The following is a 21,079-nucleotide window of genomic DNA, read 5'->3' as shown; positions in this document are numbered from 1 at the left end:
ATTTTAAAAGCACCTATAGACTTCTCAGCTATCTAAACATCGCATACCTAACCCGATAATATTATGATTAAGGATTACTAATGGGATTCCTTGGCTGACTTAAGTCTGAACGAATCTTTGTTGCGGTAATAAATAATTAACTATCTCATAACTCGAGAATTTTAAGTACACGTCCACATCAGAGATAGGTTCCGTTACCTTTCGCCATTTTGGCTACGGAACCCTAAAAAACCGGCAAAGCGCGAGTCGCACTCGCGCAAGAAGGGTTCCGTACCGTTACGCAAAAAATCACGTTTGTTTTAGGTATGGGAGCCCCACTTAAATATTTATTTTATTCTGTTTTTAGTATTTGTTGTTATAGCGGCAACAGAAATACATCATCTGTGAAAGTATCAACTGCTATCATGGTTCTTGAGTTACAGCCTGGTGACAGACAGACGGACGGATGGACGGACACACGGACATGGGAGTCTTAGTAATAGGGTCCCGTTTTTACCCTTGATTACGGAACTTTAAAAAGATGATTATCAACAAAAAACGCTTTAAGTCGGGAACGGTGGGGTTAGAGTTTAGAGTAATGGCTCCTCTAATACACGATGGGCCAACGCCGGCCACTCCAAGGGACGCAGCCATGCGGTAGAATGAGGTAGCAATATCACCTGCTCCCTCTAACGCATAAATGCGTCCCTTGGAGTGGCCGGCGTTGGCCCATCGTGTAGAGGAGCCATAACATAGTGTATTTTGCTCGGAGCAAGAGAAACAGTATGAGGATTCCCTATAAATGTTTCTCTAACCCCAGTTACCCCATCTAAACTTATATACCTACTCATGAATCTACCCCCTTATTCATAAACGCACTACAAACCTCAATTAGCTAATAATCGTTTGTCCTTATCTGTCATTTTGACTTATGTATTTGTAAGAAAGGGATAAAACATAATTTAAATAAATCAGGCCCGTAAAGTTTAATTAAAAAAGGGGGCTCGTATTTAACTGGATCAGGCATGAGGGGTGGGAGGAAATGACCGAACGGGATAGTCTTATGTATCCTTCAGTAGGAGTAGCAGCGAAAGCGCTAAATATTATTGTTTGTCCTTGTCACAGTGTCACTTTTTTGAAGTGAAAACTTCTTTAGCGGCGCTGTGCACTTTTTGTGATGGGAAAAAATGTTAAACTCGCGACAGCGTAAGACGTAAGACGCTTCGTAAGACGGACACGTGACCTGATCGAAAAACTGTTACAATGTTACAATTGAGTTTTCACTTCTGCCGGCACTCCCGGAGTGCAACCCGTTGTTTTTTATTCCCCACCGTAAATTTAGTATGGACTATGGTAGGCAACAAATAAATTAGACCAATCATATTGTCGCATTGCGTATGTTTTGTCCCTCACGGACGCACGCGTATAGCACATCATAGGATCCTACCATCTATGCTTATACTATATCTAAACTTGATTATTTATATAATACCCACAAATTGTTATAGTCAGACCGTAAAAAGTCTGCAGCGATTTTGATAGCCCACGCAGTGAAAGTGTCATTTTAAACGTCAAACTTCTATGAAATTATGACGTATACATAACACTTATACTGCGTGGGCTATCAAATCCGCTGCAGACTTTGTTTGGTGCGACTATAATCAGAATCTGCTAGGTACCTACATAATATCTTAAGTGTGTAACGAAGACAAAAGGGCTGGAGCACCATATTATTGCTCAAATAATAAGACGTTTTTAGCGAGTGTTACCGTCAATACCGAACCCCTTTTAGTGTGTACCGGCCTTAAATCAATTTTATTAAATATCGCGACGATACTACAGATTACATAAGAATAGTAGATACACTACACTACTCTGGTTTTAGTTAGCAGGTTTGCAATTTACTGTTGCACCTTGACACCACAGAAAAAAGAAAGAAAAAAATTATTTTACGAAAAAAGAGTTATTTTTTGTTTTATGGCGGGAAGATTTGGAGACAAGCAGGTTTGCCATTGCAGCAATGGCTCTGAGCAGCTCAGAGCTCAGACTTATAGATAGTAGACTGGAAAACAAAGCTTTCAAATTAAAAATACAAAACTGGGCCGTTTTACGAAGATAATGATAATATATGTATGTCTCTTTTTTTCCTCCCAGAGCAAAAAATGAACGCGCGTTGTCTTAGGATTCTGGTAAAAAGTACATGCATAAATCGAGAGCCAAATTGATTCGCGAAATGCGAACCACGCGCCGCGGCTAAAATAAGAAGCCCCTTTTAACCCTTTACCGCATATGGGTCCAAATTTGGAACGGAATGATATTATCCTCGTGGATTGATATAAACTTCATCTATTTTACTGAACTTGTAAGAGGTAGAAACTATGAATACTACTGAACGTTTTCTGTACTCGATACAGCTTCGAACTAGTTTGTGGTCCATATGACGTTATCATTTCCACCGACGTCCAGTAATTTTACATGCAAGTGTGATTGACTACTTTGTAATTAGCTTTTCGTTGTTATATTTAGGGCAATAAATAAATTTCCAGCGTTGACTATTAGAAAAATAGATGCCGCGAGATTATACGGTAAAACATGTAAGCATTTATATTCAAATTTCTATGTATGATGTCGTGAAAGTTTGTTCCTGAAATGGAACAGTATGCGTTACAAGCTAGAAGGATTGGACTAATATGGAACATTATGCATTAGTGATTTTTTATCAGTTTACAAATATGGAACCTTATGCACTCAGGCTTGCCATTAAAAATAAAATAAAAAAGTAGCTTGGTACTTCTTTATTTTATTTTTATTAAGTTAGGTACGTTAGCCGCATTGTTAAAAATCTGTAGATAACCGGTGACAGCTGGTAGCTACAAATAACCAATAACGATCTAATTATTTTACTACGTCAATGACAAACAAACATACGTTCCGTACGGTGGTAAGTGGCTACCATAGCCTAAACCTAACCAAAAATAAGTATAAAAATAACAAATAGTTGTTGAAAATGTAAGTGATTTTTTTTAAACTTACATTTCCATACATATATTGCATACAGTTCCAAATTTGACCAGTTTAATAATCGGGCTCCTGTTAGCCACTAATACATAAAGTTCCAAATTTGGAATAAATTCTTATTTACTTTTTTTATATTACATTTATAGTGTTTTATTACATATATTTAATTCGGGGAGAATAAAAATCCATGCGGTAAAGGGTTAAGTATTACATGAAGTATTTCACGTATTGTCACTGCCAAAGTCGGTGCAAAGTTAGTGTGGTCGAAGTCTAGGATGTTTTTGTTCAAGAGTGGTATATCTGCTACGTTAATGTAATCTCTGGCGCTATTACAAGGCTGTTTACAGGCGTCGTTATTAAGGAGCTGTGTTTATTCTCGACTCGAAATTTAATATAACAACTCGCCATAGATTTTATCTATTGAAAGTCTGTTGGCGGGGTATTTTGAGAGTTATGGTCGCAAGAGTATAATTGAGTAATTAATTGAAGCGTTATACGGTGTTATAGGGTACGGTCGTTATTTAGACTTTAGACTATATTTTGAGTTTTTTGGAACTACGGAATAACGTTTGATATTTTACTAATCGCGCTTTTTGAAAAGATTTCCATGGAAGACCAACGTCAAAGTATCCATAAGGTAGGTACCTTGACACAAAGCTGTGTGGAAACCTTTTAGTGACGACGTTTATAATTATAGCTGGTCAAGCATATCTTGTCAGTACAAAAAGGCGCGAAATTAAATTTTTCTATGAGACGATATCCCTTCGCGCCTACATTTTTTTAAATTTGCTGCTTTTTTCTACTGACATGATCTGCTTGACCAACTTTATAATATAAAGTATATAAACTATTGTGTTAGTTAAGTTTTTGTTGTCTAAACGTCCTGTAGCTGTACCAGGAGTTACACTTGACGTTTACGTTAGCGACTGCGTAAACTCAAATGCCAACTCGTGGTAGCCGTGCTGAATATGTAGGTACTTAAATGTTATTCAATTCTAGATTCAATCGCCTTTCGGTGAAGATGAAGATAAACCTCGTGAGGAAACCTGCCGCATTGCCTATTTTCCCTCTGGCTTGCAAGTTCAGATAGATAGGAGTCGTTAATTTCCTTAAAAGTAGTGGCTGTGCCAACTTTTCGAATTAAGTAGAATAAGTAAGTAGATTGCCGAGTCGACCGCAGGCACTGCAAGTGAGCTGTGGCAAAAAATGCCGAGACAACGCTATGAACACGATGACTACCTATTAAAGCCGTAACAGACTACCGCACTGCACCGCGCGACCTTGGTGCGGAGAGGCGCACGTACATGACGTACAGCCTGGCAAAAAATAGTAGAAATTAAAAAGTTGCAACATTGTAGTGTCATTCCTTTCAAATCAATTCATATAAGAGAACGGGACTGTATTATTATGACATGACGTCTACAGTGCTGCCACTTTTTAATTTCTATTCTTTTTGCCAGGCTGTATCGATAGTGTGTAAGGTGGTCGCGGTGCGGTAGTCTGTTAAGACTTTTACACTTTATTTTTTCGTTACGTTGCCAAAATTAAAAAATGCTTTAGGTAATTTTTTTAAAGTGTATACCTACTGTAATACCCGAGAAATAGGGTATTCTAAAATGCGCTAAATCCTACTTTTGTCCAGTGTTGGCCGAAACGTTAATGCAATTAACCATTTTTGGCAATAACCATTATAAATTGAACCATAAACTGTAACCGTCCGTTACGGTTTACGGTTCAATTTATAATGGATATATGTGCAAATAAAAGTTCAATTAGCTAGCTACACATGGCAAGTTTACATAAACGTCAAAGTCGTTTTGTCAATCTGTCATGCCAAATTCAGGCTGTTAGTGGCGTTATAATAGTGCATCGCTATTCGTTTCGTGTATATATATTTTATTCCCGAACCAAAAATGACCACAAATTTCGTTAATATACAATTGACTGGAGAAGGCCCCAGCATCAAAAATGAGTAAATATTTTTTATTCTCTTATTGCTTAAGAGCGCTATTACATTTCGGCGTTGAGCGAGTTTAGGTATTTTACGCGCTGCGGCAGGCCGTGCGAGCTCAGTACGCCGATCCCTTCTACCACGCTCGCACTACAATGATGGATTAAACATTCTTGATCCTTCGCGAAGCATATTGAAATCAACCATAACAACACTAACTGTACTTAACTTTTAAAGTTCTAAAACTGTTATTTGGTAAGTACGAAAATACTAAATGCAGTGCAAATGTACATAGGGGCTGTTCATAAATTACGTCATCTATTTTTGACGATTTTTGACCCCCCCCCCCCCCACCCCTCAAATCATCCAAAAATCAAGCTTCGGATGAATCTGTTTCCTCCTACGTCATGTTACCATCATCCGATGTCCAGACCCCCCCCCCCACTCCTCCCATTTGAAACGACGTAATTTATGAATAGCCCCATACTTGTACTTATGAAGGTATATTACTCGAAAGAAATTATAGGTACCTACTCGCTTATTTACATGTTTCGTCATTGCATTTGGTACCTATAGGTTGTAAAGTTTGTATCAACGAGGGTTTAAAAACGAACTGGTTATGAGGATCTGATGATGATTAAGGTGGTCACGGATACCAATCAACCATGTAGTAACATGATTAGGCTCGTTTGATTCGTCTCAACAAGATCTTTGACACTGAAGATACACAGGGTCTGATGATGGAGCTGGAAGGTGGCCACGGGTACCAGTCTATCATGTAACTAAACAACTTCGTGTTTGGGCTCGTTTGATTCGTCTCAACAAGATCTTTGACACAAGACAGTACTCAGGCTCTGATGATGGAGCTGGAAGGTACCATTACCAATCAACCATGCAACTAAACCACATCGTGTTTAGGATCGTTTGATTCGTCTCAACAAGATCTTTGACACTAAGTGATACTCAGAGTCTGATGATGGAGCTGGAAGGTGGTCACCGGTACCAATCAACCATGCAACTAAACCACTTCGTGTTTAGGCTCGTTTTATTCGTTTCAACAAGATCTTTGACACAAGATAGTACTCAGGGTCTGATGTTGGAGCGCGAAGGTGGCGACGGGTACCTGTCTATCATCATCAGCTCCATCATCAGACCCTGAGTAGTATCTTGTGTCAAACATCTTATTGCGACGAATCAAATGAGCCCAAACACGAAGTGGTTCAGTTACATGGTAGACTGGTACCCGTGGCCACAGTCCAGCTCCATCATCAGACCCTGAGTACTAACTTGTGTCAAAGATCTTGTTGCGACGAATCGAACGAAGCCAAACACGAAGTGGTTTAGTTGCATGGTTGATTGGTACCGGTGACCACCTTCCGGATCCATCATCAGACCCTCAGTACTACCTTGTGTCAAAGATCTTGTTGCGACAAATCAAACGAGCCCAAACACGAAGTGGTTCAGTTACATGGTAGACTGGTACCCGTGGCCACAGTCCAGCTCCATCATCAGACCCTGAGTACTAACTTGTGTCAAAGATCTTGTTGCGACGAATCAAACGAGCCCAAACACGAAGTGGTTTAGTTGCATGGTTGATTGGTACCGGTGACCACCTTCCGGCTCCATCATCAGACCCTGAGTACTATCTTAAGTCAAAGATCTTGTTGAGACGAATAAAACGAGCCTAAACACGAAGTGGTTTAGTTGCATTGTTGATTGGTACTGGTGACCACCTTCCGGCTCCATCATCAGACCCTGAGTACTATCTTAAGTCAAAGATCTTGTTGAGCCGAATCAAACGAGCCCAAACACGAAGTGGTTTAGTTGCATGGTTGATTGGTACCGGTCACCACCTTCCGGATCCATCATCAGACCCTCAGTACTACCTTGTGTCAAAGATCTTGTTGCGACAAATCAAACGAGCCCAAACACGAAGTGGTTCAGTTACATGGTAGACTGGTACCCGTGGCCACCTTCCAGCTCCATCATCAGATCCTGAGTACTATCTTGTGTCCAAGGTCTTGTTGAGACGAATCAAACGAGCCTAAACACGAAGTGGTTTAGTTGCATGGTTGATTGGTACCGGTGACCACCTTCCGGCTCCAACATCAGACCCTGAGTACTATCTTGTGTCAAAGATCTTATAGAAACGAATAAAACGAGCCTAAACACGAAGTGGTTTAGTGGCATGGTTGATTGGTACCGGTGACCACCTGCCGGCTCCATCATCAGACCCTGAGTACTATCTTGTGTCAAAGATCTTGTTGAGACGAATCAAACGAGCCTAAACACGAAGTGGTTTAGTTGCATGGTTGATTGGTACCGGTGACCACCTTCCGGCTCCATCATCAGACCCTGAGTATTATCTTGTGCCAAAGATCTTGTTGAGACAAATCATACGAGCCCAAACACGAAGTGGTTTAGTTGCATGGTTGATTGGTACTGGTGACCACCTTCCGGCTCCATCATCAGACCCTGAGTACTATCTTAAGTCAAAGATCTTGTTGAGCCGAATCAAACGAGCCCAAACACGAAGTGGTTTAGTTGCATGGTTGATTGGTACCGGTGACCACCTTCCGGCTCCATCATCAGACCCTGAGTACTATCTTGTGTCAAAGATCTTGTTGAGATGAATAAAACGAGCCTAAACACAAAGTGGTTTAGTTGCATGGTTGATTGGTACCGGTGCCCACCTTCCGGCTCCATCATCAGACCCTGAGTACTATCTTGAGTCAAATAAATACATATAGAATGTCAGGTCGTTTCAAATATTTTTAATCCTGTCCGGTAGTTTATTAAACTGTACCATTATAAATTATAATACTATAAAAACGGTGCTAGGATCAAAGTCTCTCGTTGCGGTTTACACGCACACAGTATAGCGTTTTACACGGCGCCCGCCGCACACAATGATAAAAAACCTCGTCGTCGCCGTTGAAAATGTGCGGAGCCGACCGACACACGTCCTGCCTCTACAAGCTCTGCCGCGGCACTGAGCTGGCGCAGCGCGCGTCATCGGTAATATAGAGTAGTTTTCAAAAAATTGCCAAAAAATTATAGTAGAATTTCATAAACACTAATGTATACCAACAGTATAAGCAAACGTTGCAGATTGCTTGAGTATGAGAATGACTTCGATATTAAGTAGATTTTCGTAGGAATTGACACTTGTTTCGGAGAGAAAATCGAGTTCGTTTTACTTTGATTTTCTCTTTCTCAAAGGTATGTAGGAAAAATATAGTTTGATATGCCTAAAGTACAGGGTATTAGTAATACAAAATAGCCAGGTTTAGCAGAGTAAAATTCTCAACATTTCCAAATAAGAGCTCGCCATTCAGTGCTTCACGGGGTTTTTCGGAAACGACCATCAGAAAAAAAATCATTACTAATTTAATAAGTCCTTTTTCTAATATTTACAACGACATTTATAAAGATAAGAAGACGCTTTTGCTGGAACAAGTACTCATTGTTTCTAATAATGAGCGCAAAGTCCTGAATTTCGTCGACTAGTATCATCAATTTTGCATTATTTCGACTTTTCTTGTAAGAGCGCTCTTAATATACTATACTTACTATTCATTAATTAATATTCCAGCCAAACCTGGCTGCAACTTTCTTAGTACTTGACCTAGTACCTCGCTGTTTTCCGGTAGACAACAGTACGGAATACCGTCAATTTTTTGCAAGTTTTGCCTCTCGGTCAGCCTCCTCGTTACCCGTGGCACCGACATGACACACTTCTTGTGCTCCTGTTTAGTGTTCGAATTCTATTCATTATCTACCTACTTTTTTATTATAAATATCTCTAAATCGACACATTTAGATCGTAAATTTTATATGATATATTTAACTAGGTATTTTTTTTTAAGTTAGTCGAGTTATAGTTCGTTTTTTTAGCATTGGAAAGAAAGTAAGCGATCTTGACATGTCTTTTAATTGAAAAAGGCTTTTTATAAATCAGTAACTATTACTTATTAAAGCAGAAGAATATAAATGATCGTATTAGATTAATAATTGTTACATATTTGCCGTGACTTATTTTTAAAACATTGTTTTTCAATAAAAAGACACATCAAGATTGTTTACCTTATTTCTATTGCAAAAAAAACTAACTATAGGCCACCAAACAGTATAATTTAAAGATTGAAAACACAGTGTATGGTTTAGGACACAAACATTTTTACAAGCCAATATTCCAAAAATATATCAACACATTCTTATTGTCAGAACCTCAGAACTGTGCACTCAACTGTACCATAGCCCTAAGATTTTAGTAAGATTGAGTTAGCTTCATTGGAAGATTTTTATCCAGCAACATTAATTGTTTAGCTTAAAAGGCTTAATAGGCTGGATTATACCTATTTTCTAGCTGTTGCTAATTAAGTTTATGTACCTAAACAACAAACAATAGAATGTCTGAGTGTGAAGTATATCTAAGTATTTAATGACATAATTCTCTCAGTCTCAGTGCTAGAAATATTTAACTTACTTTAGAATACTTACAAGTACCTAGATATTAAACTTCTTGTGAACTAATCTTATTTTAAATTAATATCAATTTTATTTACAGGCCTAATGATATAAATATAAAGGTACCTCCTGATGTAAAGAAGAAACAAAAACAAATTCAACCAAATACATTCTATAAAAAAAAGAATAAACAGAAGATAAATAACTTACAAAATTTTAATAATGCAACCCCAGCCCTGTTTGTTGCTCCGCACCATGGACCAAACTACTTTGTACCTCCAAATCTGGCTCGAAATTTGGGGGGACCAAGTTTATACACAATGCCTGGGATGCACCAAAACATGATTGGACAGAATGCTGCGCTGAAGCCAAATCCACAAACACTTGGACACAAAAAGTCTACAAGAATGTTGCAAATGCGACACGAAATACAGGAACTTGCTGCTGTTGCTGACCGGACAGACAAAGAAAAAATAGCGTGGGAGATGAGTCAGATGAGTAGAGTAGACCAAATGGATTCGGAAGTAAAGAAATACAAAAAAATACTTATGATTCACACATCAATGCTACGAAAAACTAAGCCTTCTAGAAGAAAGTTGAAATTGATACACGAAATACAGAAAGCTGCCGCTAAAGCTAACCAGACAGAACAAGAGAGAATAGCGCGGGAGTTGAGTAAAGCTAAACAAATGGACTCATCAAAGGAGTTCCAACATTTAACTATACTTAAGCAGTCAATATCTATAAACAGGAAATCAAGAATCTTCACAAAAACTGTCGATTCAGCAGCACTAAAGCAACAAAAACCAGTTATAATAGCTTTAACAGCACAAACAAAGGGGTAAGATTCATATATATTTCTTTTAATACAAGAGTCACACATAAGATAACTCATGCCACTCGAGGATTTGCCCTAAGGCACAGTTAGCCCAGTAGTTGGACCGGATTTTTGCACTAAAAGTTTTGATAATTCTAAAGATGAAAAAGTGATACTTATCTGACATGGGACATATTTTTAAGCATATTTGTAATGTATGACGAAAAGTTAGAACGAGTGTTAGATATAAATTAGGTATTTATATATTTTTAGTAATAATTTTTTAATATTGAATTAAAGTGCAATATTTAAGTTCCATCGTTTATAATATGTATGACGCTTTATAATGTAAAATTATTAGAATTTTTTTAACGTGCTTCTTTGTCAAACTACAGTTAGCTTATTATTTTGTCGATATTGAATTAAAGTTTAATAAATGCACAACAACATATCTAAATTCTTAAGTTAACAGGCAAGCTAAACATTTAGAAGAATAAGATATATGCTTTAGAATTAATATGCGTTTTTTGTCCTATAAGATCTAATATTGAATTAGAGTCTGTAAAAATAAGTCTATTACTATAAAATAATATACGCAGCCATATTATAGAAAGTAAGAAATTTCTGTGTGTAGCTTGCATTGTAATAATAAATAAATAATAATAAATAAAATGTTTTATTGCAGGCATTATAAAAACCCATACACATCTTAAAAAAATAACTAAAAACTAGCTTAACTTTAACTAAAATTTTAATAATAAGTATTATATAAAATTTAATATTAATATTATTTCCGGTTCTCGCTCTGATGAACAGATAGCCAGTGTCTAAAAAATAGTAAAATCTATTTGAAAAGGCGCGAAATTCATACATACGCCGCGTTGGTCCGGCGCGGCGCCCGAGGGCCTATCATTAGCCTACCTATACCTCGCCCCTCGCCCCACCTCCCGCTCAGCAACACTGTCTGTGTTTTCTTATCATTCATTTGTTTGTTTACCGTGCACATATATAAATTAGATGCGGACATTACGTGAAATTAAAATATCTTATTACGTACAGCGTGGCAAAAAAGAGTAGAAATTAAAAAGTTGCAACACTGTAGTGTCGTCCCTTTCAGTAGGGCTACCGCCAATACCGAAAATCGTCAATTGCGGGCATTTTTCTCTGTCCCTCTAATTACGCCTTCATTGGAGTAAAAGAGTAAGATCCCCGCAATTTGCGAATTTCGGTTTTCGCGGTAGCCCCTCTGATCAATTTATATAAGAGAACGGGACGACACTACAGTGTTGCCACTTTTTAATTTCTACTCTTTTTTGCCAGGCTGTAAAAATACTTACAGCTGGTTTGAAAAATATAGGCGCAAAGGGATATCGTCCCATAGAAAATTTGAATTTCGCGCCTTTTTTTAGTGACAAGATTTGCTTGACCAGCTATATTTCATTATTTTGACTAATATTGTAATAAAAATGTACAAGATATTCACAACTATTTTTTACTATAGTTTGTCAAAGGACTGTCTCATTTCAAACATAGACAGAGAGAATCATCATACTATCTTTGACTTACACTAGTACTAGCACCCCAAAAGAAAAGGATGAATATAGTTTTTTTGTTTTTATTTACTGACAAATTGGTATTTTCTGGTTCCTATCGTCATGTCCTGTCCTATTCAACGTCAATATCATAATATATATATTATAAACCAACTGCTCAATATTACACCTGGCGGTCTAGCATGAGTTGCGTTCTCGCACGCGACTCCATACTTGAAGACGCGCCAGATGTATGGAGTCGCACTCGAGAACGCAACTCTTGCTAGACCGCCAGGTATACATCCTGAATATACAATAAGGTAAGTGGCCTCACTTACCTTATTGTATATTCCGTGTGGGCCGTCTATGCCTATATACGGCCCACCTTAAATTAAAATGGTTTTTTTTATAAACAGGATATTATAAAATAAAAAAATAAAAAGCCTTTTATTTCGTTGCAGATTACAAAAATTTAAAAACAAAAAAAGTTAAATCTAATAAGTTATTAATTCATTTTGTTAGTAATAGAGTTATTAGTGATTTAAAATTTATTTTTTATTTAAATGTTGGTATTATTTGATACAATTTTAATACAATTTTAATCTGCAAGAACCCCTCTGCAGGTGAAGGCCTCCTCCAAAGATAGCGTCCTCTCTAGATTGGGCTACTTGAATCCAGTTGGGGCCGGCTGTTTTTTTCAGCTCGTCTTCCCATCTATCTACCGGTCTTCCTTCCCTTCTTTTGCCTTGAGGACCTGCCCATGTAGTCACCCTTTTAGTCCATCTCTGGTCTTGTATGCGTGCCACATGTCCGGCCCACTTCCATTTCAATGATTGAGCGTGTATCAATCCATCCTTTGCCTTCGTGATATGTCTTATTTTTGTGTATCTTATTTTTTGTATTTTTTTAATATTCATCATACTGCGCTCTATACCCCTTTGGCAAGAAATAATTTTGTCCTTTATTTTTTTGTTGAACTTCCACGTTTGGCAAGCATACGTTAAGCACGGTATAAGGCATGAGTTTAGTACCTTAGTTTTAATATTAGTTGGCAAGCTGCTTTTGAATATCTCCTTTAGTGCCCAGTATTTGTTCCACGTTAACTGTGTTCTACGTTCCACTTCTTGGTAGTTACTATTTTGGTCAAAGCTAATTTGTCTACCCAGGTATATGTATCTGTCTGTATACTCGAGCGGCTCACTACACTCACTATCAGCGTATATTGTCCTCTTTGTGCTGTTAGTCATCAACATTGTTTTTGACAGGTTCATTTCTAAGCCTACTCTTTTACTAGCTTCATTAAGTGACTCTATCATATACTGAATATCTAGTCCTGTATCCGATAGGAGTACCAAGTCATCTGCAAATCTTAGGTGGTTTAGATAGGCTTCTTTGATCTTAATACCCCGACCCTTCCAATTGAGCTGACTGATAATCGATTCCAGTGTTGCTATAAACAGCAGTGGTGATAGAGGGTCGCCCTGTCTTACTCCTCTACTGACCGGAAACCAAGGCTCAGGTGTCTCTAGTTTTACTCTACTCCTGCTGTTTTTGTATATACTCTTGATTACACAAATGTATTGATTTTCTACCTCTTGAGCTTTTAGAGTTCTCCATATGCTTTCATGTGATACGCAATCGAAAGCTTTTTGGTAATCAATAAATGCGATGTAGAGTGGTCTATTTCTCTCTCGGTATTTTTCTATGACAAGATCGATTGTATGTATATGGTCAACAGTTGAGTAACCTCTTCTAAATCCGGCTTGTTCGATAGGTTGATGCGTCTCTAGTGTAGAGTTTAATCTCTTGTATATTATTGAAGAGAAGAGCTTGTAGATTGTAGGTAGCAGGCTTATTGGTCTGTAGTTCCCTATGTCATTTGGGTCGCCTTTTTTGTAAATGAGAATAATGTCAGATTGAGACCATTGGGTGGGTGTTTCTCCAGTTTTAATAATGAGGTTGAACAGTTCAGTTAGGTGGGCCGTAAGAGTTGTTGATCCAGTTTTCAGTATCTCATACTTGAAGTCGCGCCAGATGTATGGAGTCGCACTCGAGAACGCAACTCATGCTAGACCGCCAGGTATACACCCTGAATATACAATAAGGTAAGTGGCCTCACTTACCTTATTGTATATTCCGTGTGGGCCGTATATGCCTATATACGGCTCACCTTAAATTAAAATGGTTTTTTTTTATAAACAGGATATTAAGTATGTAAAACTCACTCAAATAGGTTTCTCATTTATTTAAGTTTCTTCATTATACCAAAATAGTTATAAAAATATTACGATACTCTTGGAAAATATACCTTTTATAAAAGTCCTATTGTGGGCCTTATTGAACACTAGCAGGGTATTACTTAATCCCGCAAAAAATAATCATTTTGACAGGTAGGTAATAACAGATTTTATTATTTTTAACTTAAGAGTTATACATATACAAATAACAATATTTGGTACTTCACAACAGGAGGATATTTATAATAAGTGAAAATAATTCTTTTGGGCCTTAATAACTAAAGATATAAAAATTGTCTAGTTTACGCGAAAATAGTAGGTAACTAAACATAAATCTTTATTAGTTACAGTAGTATTATCTTTTAACATCTGGGAGCACGGCAGTGCCCCCGCCAAGACGAGCAAAGCGCAAGGGCACTATCTACCTTTTCTCGAAGCGCTTCGTCGTTTTTGGAACCCTCATAACTTGGGGTTGGATTATACCAGATAAACAGTTCTCGGACTTATTAAGCATATCAATTGCATAGCTCTTATACTTTAGATTTTATTCATATCTAAAAACTTCGATTTCGTCACTGACTCAATCACTGATGATCATCAATACCTTTAGGGTACTTCCTGAAGTCCTCTAAGAAGCTGAAATTTGGTATGTAAGATAGTTTTAGTACACGAACAACAAATAAATTCTAAAATCCTGAAATTTTTAATCCCTAAGGGGATGAAGAGGGTGTTTAATTTAGTATGGGGAATCAATAATCGCTGAACCGATTTAGTTGAAATTTGGTATGTAGATAGGTATTGTTATGGGGAAGGATATAGAACAGATTTCAACCTCAAAGTTTACCCTTACAGGGTGAAGGCAGATTTCAACCCCAAAGTTTACCCTTACGGGGTGAGGGGTTTATTTGGGGAATCAGTAAAAAGTACATTGTGTAACAGATGCCCCCAGATACTTATTTCAGGATTTTTAATAGTAAATCACCCCCAACCCTTTAAATTAGGGGATGGAAGATTGTCATAAGCAACTTACAAAAAGAAGTGAAATCCCACCAAAAACATTTTGATGAAAAATGTTGCCCAGACGAAACCATAAGGCTCGCACTGTCAAAAAGTTATCAGATCTCTTGCCAAGCTTCTAACTCTACAAGCCCTAACTTCACTAGCTCTACACCTTAGTCAAAGTATGTGGCTCGGCCGTTTCGTTTCTACAAGAACTATTGTATGTATAATAAAAAACCGCCCAAGTGCGAGTCGGACTCGCGTTCCAAGGGTTCCGTACATTACACAATTTTTAACAATATGTTTTTTTTTAGTGAAAAGTGAGTAAAATGTCTTCAAAAACCCGTAGGGATCGGATCAAAAACTAAGTACTTAAGTCCGACTCACGCTTGACTGCACATTTCTAATAGGTTTTCCTGTCATCTATAGGTAAAGAGCTAATATGTGTATTTTTTCATAATTTTAGACCCAGTAGTTACGGAGATATGGGGGGGGGGGGGGATGGTAATTTTTTGCCTATTTTCTTAAATAACTTCTAAACTATTTATTTTAAAATTATGAAAAAATATATCTGACATTCTCACAATGAGCCCCTTCATATCATTCATCTGAAAAGTGACCCCTTTATTTAAATTTCTATTATTTACTTTACATGTATGTCTTTGGGTTATAGACTTACATGTGTATACCAAATTTCAACTTATTGGTCCAGTAGTTTCGGAGCAAATAGGCTGTGACAGACGGACAGCCAGACACACGAGTGATCCTATAAGGGTTCAGTTTTTTTCCTTTTGAGGTACGGAACCCTAAAAATAATGAATATAATAACTTTTTCACCTTATGCCCATGTGGCGGTAGCGAAACAGCCAAGCCACATATTTTGACTAAGGTGTAGAGTGTGGTGTAGAGTTAGTGAAGTTAGGGCTTGTAGAGTTTGAAGCTTGGCTCGACAAGAGATCTGATAACTTTTTGACAGTGCGAGTCATATGGTTTCGTCTTAGCAACATTTTACATGAAAATGTTTTTGGTGGGATAATTTTTTACAGTATAAATATTTATTCGTAACAGTTAGTATTATCTTTTAACATAATTTTTACAGTACATCTGGTGCTACATTACGACACTTGTGCTATAATAAGCACATTAAAACACTCCCTTTGGCCGTGTTTTAAAATGCGTCACTCGTTGCAAAATTTCAATTTTTCGCACTTCTATCGTAAATGACTACCTATGTATTAACAAAAAACAGTTACCCACCTATATATAAGTAAGTAGTTACTGCCTCAATGTTATTAGACTTTTTGATTCTTTAAAACGTCTTTAGGTCAATAAAGCAAGTGAAAAATTATTAGAGTTAGACCAAGAAAAGTCTGCAGCGATTTTGACAGCCCACGCAGTGCAAGTGTTATTTATAAGTCATAATTTCATAGAAGTTTCTTCAAATCGGCCTGATTAATAAGAGATTAAAAATATTCAAAATTATCTTAAAATATTTTAGTCTATTATTTCATCTCATACGTTCAATAAGGCCCGGGGTGAGAGTCAGGATGGCGGGTGTACCTAAATAAAAATAAACAAAAAGCATACCATATTTTAGTACCTAATTTGTACTATTTGGTACCTCCTTTAAAAAAATTGGTACCTCACGGTATTTAAAGTTATTACCAAAAAACATTACACCCGCTATTCTGACAGTCAGAATGGCGGGTGTATTTTATTACGCAATGATCCCAAGATTATTGATAAATTCTATAAAAGCCAAATTTTAGTACCGTTTTAGTACTTTCATATTCAATTATAAATTGAGCCATTTTATTTGTGGTTTCCGAGTTTTACTCATTTTACACTTTACATTGCTATTACAATTTTGCAGGCGCTTTAATTTTTCACCGTATCGATTTCGTTTTTAAGAAAAAACGCTACGCTACAACTATTGTTATTACGCCAGGATTTAGTACCTCTTACGTTTAATTTGTTACCTTTTCACGATTAATCTGTTAAGTTCAATTAACTATGAAAATTACGCCTTACAAATGGCCAGGCGCGATGTCAAAGAATTCTTCCTATGAAAAAATTCTGCTCTTCATTGTGCTTGTAATTGTGTACCTAATACCCACTCTTAAGTATATGGTGATTAATGTAATAAAACCCGCAAATGATGTCTGTTTGTCGGTATATGACTTCTTTGTGGGATCCCGTTGATGTCCTTTTTAGGGTTCCGTACCAAAAAGGTACAAAAGGAACCCTCATGGTGCGACTCTGTCCGTCCGTCTGTCACATCGCTAAATATCTCGAGAACTACTGAAGCTATCGATTTGAAATTTGGAATGATTATTTGTTTATGAATTTTTAATAATTATGGAAAAATGCCCAATATAAAGAGGGGGCAAAATTACAAGTCTAGTTACTAGGTCGAGTGGGATATCATTTGAAAGCGCTCGAATTGAACATTACAAACATTTATTTTTACAGTGAAAAAAAAAAACTTTTGGAGGAAAAATGTGAAAAACAAAAACTATTAAGGTCAGTGTGGCCAAATCCGTCAGAGGAGTAAATCCGTCCAACAACATTTACGGCTATTCCAACAACAGTAACAGTATGCACTTGCTGACTCGATCGATAAAGCAGAGAGAATATTTAATACCAGGGCTATAACCGCGGAAATCGAAGTTCGCAAATTGCGGGCATTTTTCTCTGTCACTCTAATTACGCCTTCATTGGAGTAAAAGAGAAAGATCTCCGCAATTTGCGAATTTCGGTTTTCACGGTAGCCCCTCAGTAGTCAAAAACAGATCACAACAGTAGTCAGAAACAGCGCTCAGTCGCCAGTAAATGAAAAAAAATCGCCATAACCTTTTGGCCGCCAGACCTTGTCCGCAAAGACGCTCACTCACACGCCAGAGTAAATTTTAAGTAAACAACTAATAAAAAGTTTAGGGATTGCAAATAGTGATATCGATATTTAGAATTTATGGTAAAAAACTTCTCAATTTGGCTTTGTTCTTAACCAACTTTAATTTATTTCGAAAATGCCAAAAATTAACATGTAATTAAGGTCTTTATCATTAAAACAACCACTAAACAATATCGATTCATGACGTAATATCACCGCACTAGGCTGTACGAGAAGTCTTGTATACAAGACAACGGCGCGCATGGACTGCCCGCAGTGCAGACCGACAAGGACTGTTTCCGCGCGGATTAAGTAATAATAGTCTCTAGGTCAACGGCGTAAGCGCTTGTCGGTACGTAAACTTTATAAGCGTAAGGTTAGAGCCGCGCATCGTGTGTCGATAATATAAATGTATCGGAACTGTATTGGGGAGAATTACACGTGGGTCAATGAGTGAAGAACAATAATATTGGAAAAGGGTGGGGATCGGAAATGTTCGGAAATGCATGTTTCACATTCGACATGTTCCTTAGATGAGCTTCTCAGTTCCCGTAAGTATCACATCCTCCCTACCATGACAATTTTTCGTCAATTTCAAATATACAGGGTGATCAATCCAAATGGGTCAGTATGGAGAAGTCCGAAACTATGAGAGATAGCGGAATTTGTTCTTAGGAACCATGGCGTCGATTTTAGATTTAATAATAATGACATTCAAACTTTTTTTTAACTCTCATACATAACCGGCAATCGAACCTGGTCAATATTCTTTATGTAATCGCGTGTAGTATTTGTTTGTATAATTGATCCTGAAAGTATAAGGACCAACGGCTCGATTCGGGAAATGAATTAGAGATTAACTAGATATGATATAGTAAAAGATATGTGACGTTCCACGGCAATAGGTACCTTATGGCGGCTGGCGCTTACGTCGCATAGCGCCGCAATAATATTGGAGCGGCGTTAATAATAGCGTAAGCGCCAACCGCCATAAGGTACCTTTTGCCGTGGAACGTCACATATCTTTACTATAACTATAATCGTATCTAGTTAGTCTCTAATTCATTTCCCGAATCGAGCCGTTGGTCCTTATACTTTCAGGATCAATTATAGGTACAAACAAATACTACACGCGATTACATAAAGAATATTGACCAGGTTCGATTCCCGGTTATGTATGAGAGTTAAAAAAAAGTTTGAATGTCATTATTATGACTGTATTTCTCTGCAGGATGATATTGACTCTGTGATGCGGTGGAGCGTTGAAAATAAACTCCTCTTCAATGTAGCCAAATGCTGTGTGTGCACATTCAGCCGAGCTGCAGAACCTCAGATTGCGCAGTATATGCTCGGACCTGATGCGATTGACAGAGTCTCCTCTGTGAAAGATCTTGGAGTGGTCTTTGACTCCCGTCTTACATTCCACGATCATATACGAACGCTAGCTGATAACTGTTTCAAAAGACTAGGCTTCGTGATCCGCAACGTCAAGGACTTCCGAGATGTTGAGGCCATAAAGCTTGTCTTTAACGCATTGGTGAGAAGCAAGTTGGAGACTTCGTCAGTCGTGTGGATCCCGTATGAGTCGACCTACGCCTTACTTCTAGAGAAGGTTCAAAAGGCTTTTCTTAGATTTCTATATAAGAAAATGTATGGGTTTTACCCATTTTTATACCCAACTAAGTTTTTGCTCGGAGCACTTGGTTACAACTCTCTAGAAGTAAGGCGTAACTGCAATTTACTGGTTACCGTTTGTCGCATGCTGCGTGGGGAATCCGACTGCCCAGACCTCGTGAGTCGTGTACTCAGACTGCACGTGCCGGATATTCCCAGGATTAATCTAAGACCGCGGGTGCGCCCGCTATTGGCGGTGCCATTGGCACGCACTGTGTCACGCAGGAATTCGCCGCTCCCTCGAGCATTGACACTACTCAATGCGCTCCTGACGTCAGCACCTGATTGTGATTTGTTTGCATGGAGATGGATGACTGTGTACCGTGAGTGTCTGAAGTATTGTGAGACGATGGATGACAGGCCTTCCACAGTCGGTGTATAGGTAATAATATGTTATGTGATGTGATTTGTTATTTCTGTTTCTTCCTGCGTATGTTGTATCTTGTATCTATCTACCTTGTGTTATATTTTTCTTGTAATGAAATATTTGTAAGCGTTTCTCGGCGCATTGGTATTTTTACTGTAATGCCGTGTAAACATAATTGTATTAAATTATTAAATCTAAAATCGACGCCATGGTTCCTAAGAACAGATTTCGCTATCTCTCATAGTTTCGGACTTGTCCATACTGACCCATTTGGATTGATCATCCTGTATAACATTCTCATAGGCGACACTGACTATTCCGAGCGTCCGCCTGTACCATTCTTGTGCGAAGCGGTCACTTCAGGGTATCACTCCCCACTACACTATCATCTCAAAATGAATCATTTGTTCTGCAAATAGACCACAAGGACAGATTTACTTGTCTAACTGTACTATCGACAGCTGAAGAAGCTCCCTGAACTTCAGCTATAGTTATGCTTGTCTCTCTCTCGTTTAACGTATTCTAGTTACTAGTTACCACCAATTGGCATTTAACAGGTGTTCAAATGCTTAAATAGAACTAGATTTGCGATTTGATATTTATTTTGAATATTCTCATATCGAGTTAACATTCCCATCCCTAGCTGTCTTGTATACAAGACAACGGCGACGAGGAACGCGAAAAACGTTGAAATCTGGAGCAATTTTTTTTATAGCCTTATTATAAAAGAATGGATTCATATAGCTGCTTTAAATGCAATTATTTTAAAAAACAAAGACCTAAAACATTAACACGAGTGTAAAAAAAATACAATTGATGTTTTCATTACAATGCGATGCGAGTTTCATTACACTGCAGTTTTTAATCGGCGGTTGAATTGGACGTAACCAACAGTCCGCAATGTAACTAAAATCGCATGCGAGTTCGCGCGCAGTCTAAATCAGCCCTTAGTATGTTTATGAACAATAGTTCGATATGCATGTTTATCGGTCTTTTTATCCATTTTAAATTATAATCTCTTGGTGAGAAACTATGGGTGGTTAAAATTTGTGTTTACAAAATTATCGAGTGGACAAATCCGTCAATTACGAAACGGGAAAAATCGTCATGTGCCGGAATTTCCCTATCTATTTCATATATTG

At 37.7% G+C, this 21,079-nt stretch overlaps 1 protein-coding gene across 1 annotated transcript in view; it reads left to right on the top strand.

The window, feature by feature from the left end:
- Positions 1-4,895: 4,895 nt before the first annotated feature.
- The window catches only part of LOC134796801 (uncharacterized), a 68,776-nt gene continuing 52,592 nt past the window's right edge, over positions 4,896-21,079 (top strand). Inside the window, exons 1-2 of the mRNA XM_063769024.1 lie at positions 4,896-4,969; positions 9,519-10,259. Coding sequence (XP_063625094.1) covers positions 4,911-4,969; positions 9,519-10,259 — 800 coding nt within the window. The 5' untranslated portion in view covers positions 4,896-4,910. The remainder of the gene's footprint in view (positions 4,970-9,518; positions 10,260-21,079) is intronic.

This window comes from Cydia splendana, chromosome 14 (assembly GCF_910591565.1).
Source record: "Cydia splendana chromosome 14, ilCydSple1.2, whole genome shotgun sequence".
NCBI lineage: Eukaryota > Metazoa > Arthropoda > Insecta > Lepidoptera > Tortricidae > Cydia > Cydia splendana.
Note: the sequence above shows the minus strand (reverse complement) of the source record. Positions and strands in the feature narration are given on the sequence as shown.